At 42.0% G+C, this 14426-nt stretch overlaps 1 protein-coding gene across 2 annotated transcripts in view; it reads right to left on the bottom strand.

Moving 5' to 3' along the window:
* Positions 1-4085: 4085 nt before the first annotated feature.
* LOC144609907 (very long chain fatty acid elongase 6-like) overlaps positions 4086-14426 on the bottom strand; it is a 58373-nt gene continuing 48032 nt past the window's right edge. For both annotated transcript variants that reach the window (XM_078428305.1, XM_078428306.1), the window contains one exon: positions 4086-13579. In XM_078428305.1, the coding sequence (XP_078284431.1) occupies positions 13158-13579 (422 nt within the window). In that variant the 3' untranslated portion in view covers positions 4086-13157. The remainder of the gene's footprint in view (positions 13580-14426) is intronic.

Raw genomic sequence — 14426 nt, 5'->3', positions numbered from 1 at the left:
ATGTTGGAAGGAACTGCAGGTGCTGGTTTAAACCGATGATAGACACAAAGTGCTGGAGTAACTCAGCGGGACAGGCAGCATCTCTGGAGAGAAGGGATGGGTAATGTTTCGGGTCAAGACCCTTCTTCGCCCGAAACGTCACCCATTCCTTCTCTCCAGAGATGCTGCTTGTCCTGCTGAGTTACTCCAGCATTTTGTGTCTTTCTTCAATGCAACTACATACAGCAGGTTATTAAGCAGCCTTAACACAGAACACTCCAACATTCATCATGGGAACAAATGGATAATGTGCAGGAATAGATCACCTGGTCTTGCAAGCTTGCTCACCGTTCATTAAAACACCTGATTAGATTGCAACTTCAGCTCTGCATTCCCATTGATGTGCGGAATCTCTCGAATCCTCACTGAACAAGGATGCCTGAGAGATGTTCAATGGTTCTCTTTCCATTGCCCTGTAAATAAAATCATGCCAAAGGCTCATGACTTTTTGAGATGATATTTTGCCTCATCTTTACCTTGCATGAATGATCTCTTGTCTGTGACCCCCTCAGTTTTAGATTCTTCCCAGACAAGGGTCCTCTTCACATCCAATGTTGGGGGAGTCCAGAACCAGGGGCCACAGTTTAAGTCCTTTGGGATATACAGGGAACTGAAGATGCTGGAATCTTGAGCAAAAAAAAAATGCTGGAAGAATTCAGTGGGTCAGGCAGCATCTGCGGAAGGAATGGATAGACAACATTTTGGGTCGGAGATGGATCAGTCTGGAGATGGGTCACAAAGTGAAACATTCTGTCCATTCGCCTGCACAGAAATCTACTTCATCTGTCGAGTTCCTCCGAAAATGTGTAGGAAAAGGGCCTCGACCCGAAATGTCACCCATTCCTTCTCTCCAGAGATGCTGCCTGACCCGCTGAGTTACTCCAGCATTTTGTGCCTTCCTCCGAAAATATGTTTCCTTATTCCCTCCTGGGATCCCGTATGTTTCAATCAAATCCCTTCCCACTCTTCAACAAAGGCTAGACTAGCCAGTCCAATATTATCAAACAATAAATCAACACAGAGTGACGTTGGGTAACATTTGGAGTGATGACCGAATTGAAAACGATGCCAACTGAGTCACGAAAAAATGAAAAGTGATGTGGAGATTTGGGGAGAGACTGGATGGGAATTCCAAAGCCTTTGAAACAGATATATCGCAAATCTGAAATGCGAACCTTCCAGTTCATGTGGTACTGTCTGCTTCAAATAGTGTGTTGCAGACTTTGTTCTTTAGGCTGGAGACAACAGCTGGGTAACTAGTCTGACTTAAAGTGGGAGTATACTGCATGTAATTTACACAAGTGTGGTTTAGCTGCCAACAGATGATAAAATGATAACTTGGTTGGCGCTAGAAACATGGAGACTCTTTGTGTATTGCCTAGGTGTGTATAGAATCATGAGAGGAATAGATTGGGAAGATGCTCCGTCTCTTGCCCAGACCGGGTGAATCGAGGATCAGAGGATATAGGTTTAAGGTGAAGGGGAAAAGATTTAATAGGAATCTGAGGGGTAACTTTTTCACACAAAGGGTGGTGGGGGTATGGAACGAGCTGCCAGAGGAGGTAGTTAAGGCAGGGACTATCCCAACGTTTAAGAAACAGGTAGAGAGGTATATGAATAGGACAGGTTTGGAGGGATATGGAACAAACACAGGCAGGTGAGACTAGTGTAGTTGGGACATGCTGGTCGGTGTGGGCAAGTTGGGCCGAAAGGCCTGTTTCCACACTGTATCATTCTATGACTGATGAGGTGTGCTTTTATCGGGTTGTAAGCAAAACAAAGCATTTTACTGTACCTCATACATGTGACAATAAAGTATCATTGAAATTGGAGTAGGCAACTCAGCCCCTCAAGTCTGCTTCACCATAGAATACAGCACAGAAACAGGCCCTTCAGCCCACAATGTCTGTGCCGAACATAATGCCAATGGTTAATAACATCATGGTTAATTTGTCACTGACCTCAACACTTTTCTGCAGATTCTCTCTAACCCTTGATTCCCTTTATTCTGAAGCCCCATTAATCTCAGTTCTGAATGAGTCAGGCATCACAGCCCTCAGGGGTAGTATCTAATATCCTCATTTCATTCTTACATGGATGACCATTTATCCAGACACTAAGCTCCCTTTTTGGAGAAAAGGAATACCTGATGTTTTGGGTCATAACCCTTCTTCAGACTAACCCACAACATCACCTATTCCTTTTCTCCAGAGATGCTGCCTGTCCCACTGAGTTACTCCAGCATTTTGTGTCCATCTCCGGTATATACCAGCATCTGCAGTTACACACCAAGCTCCCTGTGAATCTCCTGCACATCCTCCTGGAATCATGTGTTTCAAAGAGTTCGCCTCATAATTCTGAGGTCCTGAGTTTAGGTCTGATCTAGCAGCTGTGTGCTTGGCCAGGGGCAAACCTCTCCAGTAAATGTACTTGGAGTGGCCTGAGAAGTCCTTGATGGTCAAGCATCACTGATGTAACGGCACGGTGGCGCAGCGGTAGAGTTGCTGCTTTACAGCGAATGCAGCGCCGGAGACTCAGGTTCGATCCTGACTACGGGTGCTGCACTGTAAGGAGTTTGTACGTTCTCCCCGTGACCTGCGTGGGTTTTCTCCGAGATCTTCGGTTTCCTCCCACACTCCAAAGACGTACAGGTATGTAGGTTAATTGGCTGGGTAAATGTAAAAATTGTCCCTAGTGGGTGTAGGATAGTGTTAATGTACGGGGATCGCTGGGCGGCACGGACTTGGTTGGCCGAAAAGGCCTGTTTCCGGCTGTATATATATGATATGATATGATATATGATATGATAGAACGTGCTCCTGATTCTGGTCAACTGTCCTTGATCGGAAACGTTATATCATGTTTTGAATTATATAACACCATGAATGCTGACTTTGCTGTTGTTGTTCTTGCAAGCAGCACATTTTAACATTTGTGCTGCTATCAGTAAAAGTGTGAAAAAGCAGGGCACAAGACAGGCATTTCAAAATAATAAGCTGCAGGTGCTATGTCCATAATGTTGAGCATATTGCTGAGAACATAATGCTGTTGCCAGGACTCGAGGGCCTGAGCTACCAGGAGAGGTTGGGCTGTTTAGGACTTCATTCCTTGGGACCTGGGAGGATGAGGGGTGATCTAACAGAGGTATATAAAGTCACGAGGGGGATAGATATGGTGAATGTACAGAGTCTTAACCAGAGCAGGGGAATCAATAATCGGAGAACATAGGTTCAAGTTGAGAAGGGAAAGATTTAATAGGAACTTGAGGGACAACTTTTTCACAGGAAGGAGATATATGGAACAAACAGTCAGAGGTTGTTGAGGAGGTACAATAGCAGCATTTAAAAGACATTTGGACAGATACATGGATGGGAAAGGTTTAGAGGGAGATGGACCTAACACAGGCAGGTTGGAATTGCGTTGTTGGGGCATCTTGGTCAGCATGTGCAAGGTGGGCTGAAGGGCCTGTTTCCATGCTGTACGACTCAAACACTCAGTTACCATACTGAACCTAATACTTGGAACTTAAGGCTGAATCTATTAATTGATTGTATTTTTGCTTGTGTATATATTAGTGTTATGGATTTACTGGCCTTTTATGCTGCTGCAGGTAAGAATTCATTTGTTCTGTTGTCAGTACATATGACAACTAAACATTCTTGGCGAAGATAGACACAAAATGCTGGAGTAAGACTGCATGAGCTGTCTGAAGAGGGTCTCGACCAGAAATGTCACCAATTCCTTCCCTCCAGAGATGCTGCCTGTCCCGCTGAGTTTCTCCAGTATTTTGCGTCTATCTTCGTAGTTCCTTCAAAACATTCTTGGCTCTTGAACTTAATACTGGGAACTGACATTAACCCAATATGTAATGTTGGCCAGCATGGACAAGGGTCAGCTTGCAGTAATTTTTTGATTCCGCTGCTAAGTATTTGTTAACATTTACAATGCATGAGGAAAACAAGAAAATCTGGAGCATTTTCTTTCTAAAATAAAGCACTCAAGGAATCGTTTAAATTTTTAATGAATACATTGACAATGAATTAGGCATTCTTTAAACACAAATGCATAGAGAATATGTATGTACAGAAGATTGGTACATTTACAGTGCCCTCCATAATGTTTGGGACAACGACCCATCATTTATTTATTTTTCTCTGTACTCCACAATTTCAGATTTGTAATAGAAAAAATCACATGTGGTTAAATTGCACATTGTCAGATTTTATAAAGGCCATTTATATACATTTTGGTTTCACCATGTAGAAATTACAGCTGTGTTCATACATAATCGCCACATTTCAGGGCACCTTAATGTTTGGGACACATGGCTTCACAGGCGTTTGTAATTGCTCAGGTGTGTTTAATTGCCTCCTTAAGGCAGGTATAAGAGAGCTCTCAGCACCTAGTCTTTCCTCCAGTCTTTCCATCACCTTTGGAACATTTTATTCCTGTTTATCAACATGAGGACCAAAGTTGTGTCAATGAAAGTCAAAGAAGCCATTATGAGACTGAGAAACAAGAATAAAACTGTTAGAAATCAACCAAACCTTGGGCTTACCAAAATCAACTGTTTGGAACATCATTAAGAAGAAAGAGAGCACAGGTGAACTTACTAATCGCAAAGGGACTGGCAGGCCAAGGAAGACCTCCACTGCTGATGACAGTAGAATTCTCTCCATAATAAAGAACAACCCCAAACACCTGTCCGACAGATCAGAAACACTCTTCAGGAGTCAGGTGTGGATTTGTCAATGACCACTGTCCGCAGAAGACTTCATGAACAGAAATACAGAGGCTACACTGTAAGATGCAAACCACAGGTTAGCCGCAAAAATAGGATGGCCGGGTTACAGTTTGTCAAGAAGTACTTAAAAGAGCAACCACAGTTCTGGAAAAAGGTCTTGTGGACAGATGAGACAAAGATTAACTTATATTAGAGTGGTTGCAAGAGCAAAGTATGGAGGAGAGAAGGAACTGCCCACGATCCAAAGCATACCACCTCATCTGTAAAACACGGTGGTGGGAGTGTTATGGCCTGGGCATGTATGGCTGCTGAAAGTATTGGGTCACTTATCTTCATTGATGGTACAACTGCTGATGGTAGTAACATAATGAATTCTGAAGTGTATAGACACATCCTATCTGCTCACGTTCAAACAAATACCTCAAAACTCATTGGCCGGCGGTTCATTCTACAGCAAGACAATGATCCCAAACATACTGCTAAAGCAACAAAGGAGTTTTTTCAAAGCTAAAAAATGGTCAATTCTTGAGTGGCCAGGTCAATCACCAGATCTGAACCCAATTGAGCATGCCTTTTATATGCTAAAGAGAAAACTGAAGGGGACTAGCCCCCAAAACAAGCATAAGCTAAAGATGGCTGCAATACAGGCCTGGCAGAGCATCATCAGAGAAGACACCCAGCAACTGGTGATGTCCATGAATCACAGACTTCATGCAGTCATTACATGCAAAGGATATGCAACAAAATACTAAACATGACTACTTTCATTTACATGACATTGCTGTGTCCCAAACATTATGGTGCCCTGAAATGGGGGGACTATGTATAAACACAGCTGTAATTTCAACACGGTGAAACCAAAATGTATAAAAATGGCCTTTATTAAAATCTGACAATGTGCACTTTAACCACATGCGATTTTTTCTATTACCAATCTCAAATTGTGGAGTACGGAGACAAATAAATAAATGATGTGTCTTTGTCTCAAACATGATGGAGGGCACTGCATAATACATTTGAACACTGTGTTGAAAAGCAGACTTAAGAAAAATAAAAACGACACTATCTTTTTGAAATGAGATGGCACCATGAAACAATACCTGTTGGATCAGCTTGTTTCCAGACGGTTTCTGACACTAGGAAAGGCAGTTCTCAAAGAAACGACTGTGTAGACAATCACTTTGTATGGCTCCATGGATTGCCAAGTGGAGAAGGGTGAGGCATGTTTTATGTCTGAACATTTCCCATCTTATTGGTGTCAGTTTCTGCTCCCCAGTTATTAAGGCACTGCACTGGACGTGGGGTGGAAATGGTTTCAATAAGCAAGCAAGGGCCCCAAGCTCAGCGGCCTTGCAGTTTGTGGCGTGGGCACTACAAGAAACACTGACAGACGTCAGGATTTCCTTCTGGTGGGCAGCTGCATTAGAAGATGGACCCATTAAATACTTGAAGGTCAGATCTAGACTTGAATTTCAGCAACATCTGAAAGTTAGCCGAGAAAGGATGGTAGCTGTGGATTAGATAAAGCAGGTTGGTGCTGCATTTTCATACTTTTTTGGCACATATAAGGTAGTGGTAAGTGACCACTGGTGGGCAATGCTGTGATTCTTCCCTCAACTCCTGCTACTCAGGTGGCTAATACTGGAGCCTTAGTGCAGTGAGGGATGCAAGAATGGAATGGAATTACAGTCACAGCAAATGTTTGAACAAAACACTGACTGATGTGGAGCCTTCTTTCAGGAGGGACTTTGGTATACATTTAAAACTCTTGGATATTGTAAGAAATAAAGTGATTGAGCTGTAATTGGATTGGGTTGGGATTTAAGTCATTTTGCCGTGATTGTCCAGATACCTTTGTCCACACTAGCTCTTTCTTTTGAGGTTCTTCATTCCCTTGTGTGGGAGAACCATGTCCAAATGAGACAGGTGAACAAGGTACAGAGGAAACAGAATAAACAAGTTTAGAAACATCTCATCAAGTGACGAGGAACATTAACAGAATTCATCGCTGTTTACCAGAGTATTTGTAACCATTTGGCTCTTGTGTAGAGAGGAGAAATCCTTCTTTGGAATACTGTGCAATGGATACAAAATGCATGGAGCAGAATGGGCTAGAAGTGAGTGCAACTGGTAGCTGACACCCTCACAGATACACATTTACAACCAATGACGAATTTCTTCCCCACTTTGGCTAATGTTGATCGTGACGACTAAGAATTTCTATTGATTCACTGCAAACTTGGGTCACATCTGGAATAGACCGACATTTAGGCTGAAGGTGGAAAACAACAATTAAATCCACGTTTAAGAGCAACGAGACATTGAAACTGATGGAGAAAGAAAGCCAGCAGAACTGTTCTACCACTGCGCCCACATACGGTGAAGCATGGAGCGAGACAAGGGGAGGCATAACCTGTCCATAACAACACTGGAAACCAAGTCTTCCTCGATCAGGAGCTAGCCACCCAACTCTATTGTACCCTGGTTGGGTGAACGTTCTGATGAAACGCTTTGCTCGGACTGTGATGGATCAGCTCACTACTTCATCCACGTCTGGGCAATCTGCTCTGCATTACAGCATGTGTCCCGGTTCGTGATTAATATTCGGTGTTACTCCCCAAACAGATCAATAGCATGTCTGACATTGTTATATTTACAGCACTGGTCAAATTGGTTTGCTAGGGAAGAACGTCCAGCTCACAGGTTTGGGCTGGACTGGTTGTGGTCGGGTCACGATTTAACTTGAGCACATTCCTATTTCAATGTATTCTTTCATTTTGCTTTAAAATCTGCTTCCAATCCTAACTTTTTCACGACCAGACAGATCCCTGTTCAACGTGACCCTGAAGGCTTGTTGAAAACATACAGAGCTCAGGGATCGAAACCCCATCATTTTTCGTTTAGTTGCTGGACAAGTTAGTGCTGTGAATGCTTCAACATCGCTGGGGGGTGGTAAATCAGGAGGAAGAAAGCACCAAAAATACTTTAATTGACAAAATCCCTCCCTTTATGAACTGCTACTATCGATTTGAATTGTCACCAATTTCTACTGTGAAAATCTGTGCTGTTTTTTTCCTTTGCAAATTAGGAAAATACACAACCCCACCCCATGCCTTATATGTGATTTGGGGAAGGATGCCTTTATTTCTCTCCTGCTTAAGTTTTAACATTTCCTTTCCATTCCACAATAATCTGTTTGTATAAAATTCTCATCCTCTCCCTGTGATATATATACTGCAAACATTACATGTGAGGGAAATACATTTAGATCTGTGCATTTATGCAAGGGTTAGCTCTGGGTGTGGCTTTTTCACTTCTTCTTAAAGCGTTACGCTGGAGATCAATATTTGGTCCAAACGTTTAGCTGCCATTCCCTCTCTCTTTGTTCGTTCCTATGCTACTACAATGCACTACGTGGCATTTCAGTGTGAGGACCCTACCGTGAGGAGGGGAGAAAGAACAGAGGAGGACCCGACCTGGGAAACTTTGTGACTTTCTCAGCGCCCTTAATGTGGCAGCTATTTGCATACCTTGGGTGTGCAAGCAAAGAATTTCACTGTGACAATAAAGTATTCAATTCAATGCATGGTATCTACAGCTTGGAGGCAGAGTATACCTGGTCTGTGCTGCTGCCTGTCCATGGGTGGCATTTGGCTCACTTCACCCAACATCAGCCTATTTCTTGCTCCATCACAAATCTATCTTCCTTCTTAAAATACCACTCCTTGTGCTGGCAAGCTTCATAGTTTGATTACCCTTTGGAGCCAAATGGTTTCTCCCTGATTAAGTTGTCCATTTATGACCTCTCATCCCTAGTTCTGATCTAGCCTAAAGGGAAACATCTTCTCCATGTCTTTTTTCTCCAACCCAATTAAAGTCCTCTATTTAATGTTTTGCAGCCGCAGTGAAAGTCCCCGACCTGTAATATTCACAGCTGGACTAACGTTGCAAACACCCGAGTAACTCACTCTCCAGCAACTGCTACTAACCTGCAATTTAAAGCACTCGCCATTAGCATGTCCCTCAAGGGAAGAAATCCGCCTGGTCTGGCCTGTATGTTAACACCAGACTTACCCAAGCGTTGCTTCCTAAATGCCCTCTGGAATGGCAAGCAAGCCGCTGCGTTCATGGTGACAGAGCACTGGACAAGAGTTACTGCTCTTGACAACAATGCCAGATCCTGAAATATGAATAAACAATTCGTGCCTTGGTGGCAATGAATCTACTCAACTAAGAAACACTAAGCAAAGCTGGATACATTTATGGCTTTCATATTCCAAGGGTAACAGACTCAAGTATAAATTCAGAATTGGCTAATACTCCACAGTCAATGAAGTAACACACAAGAAGCATTATCATACAGTCACTCATAAACGCAATCAGCAATGAAGGGATTGGGATAGACATGTGCTTGTCGTTTGGTTTTTCTGTGTGCGACACTGCTTCAAACATGAGATACACCTATTTTAATGTACCAATTTTTTGGAAGCAGAATCTAATGCATGGGCATTTCTAACCTGCATATATGATGCTAGCAACCTGGTGAATTTCTGCCCTATTTCATAGAAGTAAGCAAAATGTGTGATTTGGCATGAGGTGATTGCTTCTCATTTTCAGAGATATTGGCTGTCTAGTGCTGGTAGCAATTGCATTTCATTGCAACCCTCAGTTCGATCAATGGCAATGCCTTTTTTCCTGTTCCATTGCCTTCAGCCATGTTCATTCACATTGAAAATATGGGCCAGCTGGCAGCTCTGAGGCTAATCTTACTTCAGAAGGTGCAATTGAATTACAAGTTCTGCTCTCCCATCTTCCTGTAACTGCTCTGGTCTCAAGACAATAATTTAAGCGGAGGAAACAGAAATCCACATCTTCAGAGCCGCAAGAATAGTTAAACTAATGCTTTTCTTAAAACAAAAGGGCTTAGCAATGGACACAGGATGGGACTTAATGAGATGGGAGAACACTAAAACGTTCAGGTTAAACGCACCAGCTGCTCTGTTTAAAACAAAATTACCAAATAAAATCTAGTCGCTCTGCATCAAAGCTTTTTGTTTGTTTTCTGATCTTTTTGTAATGTAAAAATAAACAAGTTTAAGCTTTTTTTCACTCAAGTTGAACATAAAGAAATACTACCCTTGAAAGGAACCTAAAATACGGGCAAATATTAAATGCACATACGTCTGTGTCAGAGCAAAAAACTGAAGTTGCTGGGAATTTAAAACAGGAACAGAAGATGACAGAAACAGGCAGTATCTGTGGAAAGAGAAACAAGGTAAAAGATTCTGTCTTGCATCAGAACTGTTTTCTGAACCAGAGCATTGAATTATGCTTTCTGAACAGATGCTGCCTGTTTTACTGAACATTTCTGACATTTTGTGTTTTTATTCTTGGGTTTAATTGAATCTCTTCAACCTTCCTATAATTATTCAGTGCATAAGCAGCTACTAAAAATGATCTAAAGCTCAGGTGATTTCAGCGAACCATGGACCATTTTTAGGATTCCAGGTGCAAATGTTTATAGCCTTTATTTACATTGATAAATTATTCTAAGCACATTCTATTTTTTAATATTCTTCATTCCCTCACTGTTGTCTGAGAATGTAAATTCCTTTATTCACACAGTCCCACACACACAAACACTGTTTCACAATTTTAACTACATTCAGTCATTGTTCCCTTGCTCCTTACTTTGAACAATTAATCAAATTGTTTCTCAATGAAATAATTCATAGCAATTAAAACGACCACATTTCACTATTAGTGGACTCAAAAGATGATGGAAAGCTATCCAAACTAACTAACTACTCATAAAGTTAGACAAGAGGTCTTTTCTGAACTCACAGCGACACAACTGAAGTAACAGCAGTGATTACTAAAAGGCCCAGAGAGTGAGTGCTTGTGCTGAAGGGGGGAGGGAGTTGGGGAAAGGGCCAAACACTATCCAACTATTAATGTTCCTAATAATAACCTGTAAAGTCTGCAACTGTTTCAGGTTTATATAGAGTACAAAGGACAGGTTTGCAGTAAATTCCAGTAAATCCCCCCCCCCCACTCTTGTTGGTTTTTAATGAAAGCTCTTTTGTTAAACTGCTGTAGTTACATCTCTGCTTGAACCTGGTCTGGTGGAATTCTTGAGAGCGAGAAGCTGAATTCAGACTGCAATTTGTACAATGGACAGCAATGCCTGACTTGGGAGACGTAACACCATCTCCCAGACTCGGTTGAGAGCAGCAATCATAAGTTCATAAGTGATAGGAGCCGAATTAGGCCATTCGGCCCATCAACTCTACTCAGCCATTCAATCATGGCTGATCTATCTCTCCCTCCTAACCCCATTCTCCTGCTGCCTCCTCGTAACACCCGACTCCCGTACTAATCAAGAATCTATCAATCTCTGCCTTAAAAGTATCCACTGACATGGCCACCACAGCCATCTGTGGCAATCGAGTGGCCTCTGTTGCTGGAGACACTAGAAACCGCAGAAGCTGGAATCTTGAGCCAAAAACAAAGTGCTGGAGGAACTCAATGGGTCAGGCATCATCGGTGATGGATATGGACAGATGACGTTTCGGGTTGGAACCCTTCTTCAGACTGATGCAACCTGAAACGTTGTCTGCCCATTTCTCTTCCTCAAATGCTGTCTGAAACTCTAAGTTCCTCCACCACTTTGTTTTTTTCTCTCTGTCACTGGTTCCCGCTTGACAGAGCTAGTATCTGCACCACACAACAAAGCTGAGCTTCAGCACCCCGGTACTGAGGAGGGTGTTCGGACACTAGAGGACATGTTAAGATCCATGCATGTCATCCTTCATGGGCCGCGGAATACACCAATCGGAATAACAATGTATGGTTGTTCTTTCTGATTATTCCCCAATCTAAGTGATGTACTAGGCCTTCAACAAACCAGCAGTTCAGCATTGCATAGGTAATGATTTAGAACAAAGTACACATTTAACAAACTTGTCGAAGAAGCACAAAAATGTATTACCAAAACTAAACTGAGACACCAAGTTCAATAACTATAAAATAATTGACCCTCATAATAACAGAGCAATGTGTTGTGATTAACATTGAAACAATACATTGCAAATGGCGTTGGCAAACCAAAGGATTTTGTTTACACTGGAAGATGACAAATTTAACGTTTTTAATATACATGTTGACTGTCCAATACTGAGGTTTACAAATTATTGTTGGTGATATATCTGCTGACTCCGTGCTTTCAAATGATTTTCCATCCTGCAGTTTTGATGGAACTTTGCTCACTTATTTCTATTTGGTTAACTTTCTCCAGAGAAAAGCTGGATGAAGGAATGTGCTAAGCTTTTCTGTACTGATACTGCTAACAATTACTGCTAGCAGCAATTTCATTAAAATTCAATAAAGTCTAGCTATTAAAATAAAAACAACTATTTAACTACTTTCTATCCCATTGCCATCACTGTTAATTTAAAAAGCTTACTATTTAATAATCAAGGTGCAGCTGTATATAATGGGATTTGGTTCCTTGAAATATTATGTTAAAAACCTATTCATTTAGAGGCAACAGTGTACATGACAAAGGAAGAACTACCTTGTACCTTTCGCTTGTATAAATACAATAAATACCTCCATGACTAGGTCATCTAGCTTCTGGTAAAATAATAAACTTACCAAGCACTAACTTTGTTACCTCCTGAAGATATGTGCAGTCAATAGGACAAACCTTAGTGTTAAATCCAAACACTAATGGTGTCTCTACGTCTTGGGAGAATGTGAGGTTTTATTGTGGGAAAGGTGTTGCAACCCTCGAAGCCTGCTACACGCACTGTTCAGCAAGTTTTGTACAAGCTGGACTGCCGTGAATCAAACCCAGTAAAAGGCTCAAAAGTAACTTTGTGTTGAATTAGTATTAAATATGATATACTTCCAATAGTCTCTGTCCTTTGTTCTTGTGTTCTTTCTGCAGAACAACGCAGGGGGGAGCTCAGACAGGTCAAACAACTACGACTTCTTACATAACCTCCAGTCCAACACTCCACAACCATGGGTGAGCTCTTTGGCATGCACTACTGGCATGGTCCCCTTCACCTCCACTTTACCACTCTCTATTCTGGTTCAACATCACATGGCTTATTCAAAAACAAAGAAAGGACAGGGTTCTGGTCTCAAACATTGTGGGATACCATCAGTGGTATCCAGGAGCATGTGGTGCCCGCCAACACCATCTAATGGAGAGAGCAGTGTGGAACATGAACATGGAAGAGTGTGATCCTATCAAAATCTACGTCAATCCACAGCTGGTGTCAAGTCACCCTAAACTGTTTGGACGAAAATCTTAACAGCATCCATGCCTGACACTATTCCATTGATTCCATTCCTGGTCTTGAGCTTATTCGGCCTTTAAACGCTTCTTTCTACTCAAGTAAGTTTCGTAGAAGAAGCAGCAAAAGAGGAGGAAGTAGCTAAAATACATAATGGAGGACAAGAAGATATTTTCAAAGAAAGAAGGGCACAGGCCCTCTTCCATCCACATGTAAATCAGCACGTTCACCAGCATTCCCATCACCATCTGCATGATCTGGGTGAGGGTGATAAGCATTGCAAACCGGCGTGGGACGTGGAAGCCGGCCGCGCGGAGAGTGTAGTACGAGTACATGAAGGCGTGGACACCGTAGTTCATAGTCATGAACCAGCCACCTCCTGCCACCATGTCTTTGTAGGAGTACCAGGAGTAGAGCAACACCGTGATGTGGTGATACCAGTGCAGGAATATCAGCTTCTGCTTCCGTAGCACGATGAATATTGTGTCACCTGCAAATAGAAGGCATCAGACATTTCAGCATATCTCATAAGGTCATAAGTTCTAGGAGCAGAATTCAGCCATTTAACCCATCAAGTCTACTCCGTCATTCAATTATGGCTGATCTATCTTTCCCTCTCAACCCCATTCTCCTGCCTTCGCCCCATAACCCCTGACACCCTTAGTAGTCAAGAATTTGTCAATCTCTTCCTTAAACATATCCATTGACTTTGCCACAGATTCAACACCGTCTGACTAAATAAATTCCTTTTCATCTCCTTTCTAAAGATACGTCCTTTTTATTCTGAGGCTGTGCCCTCTGGTCCTAGACTCTCCCACTAATGGAAACATCCTCTCCACATTCACTCTATCCAGGCCTTTCACTATTCGGTAAGGTCCCCCCTCATCCTTCTAAATCAGCAGACAGAAGCAGAATATTAATTTTGCTCACAGCCTGGCTTGTGTACTCCTTGCTTTAATGCACCCAGTCCAATTTATCTTACTTTAATAATAGTCTTTGGCAGCTTTTTATCAAAACTCTCAGGCTAATGTTTTTGCACTAATTGCAAAGGAAAATGGTGCAGCACTGTAAATTCAAGGCTTGTCTCACCTTTAAAATAAGTAATTCAATACCAAACTCAGTTCCTTACAGAACAGCAAAATTGGGGGAAGGGAAGTTGGGATAATCCCACGACTTCCAATGGATATTATCCCTCAGACTGCAGATTAAAAACAGGCTGTACTGTTGAGGGAGGTTATTTTTATTTTTAAAAAGATCAAGCTTGCTTGAAGAGATATAATCTTTGACTACAACCTAAGCCCAGAGGTAACTAATCAAGTATGTATGAAGGAACAGCA

The sequence above is a fragment of the Rhinoraja longicauda genome, chromosome 35 (genome assembly GCF_053455715.1).
Source record: "Rhinoraja longicauda isolate Sanriku21f chromosome 35, sRhiLon1.1, whole genome shotgun sequence".
Classification (NCBI taxonomy): Eukaryota; Metazoa; Chordata; class Chondrichthyes; order Rajiformes; family Arhynchobatidae; genus Rhinoraja; species Rhinoraja longicauda.
This window is presented reverse-complemented; position numbering and strand designations above follow the sequence as displayed.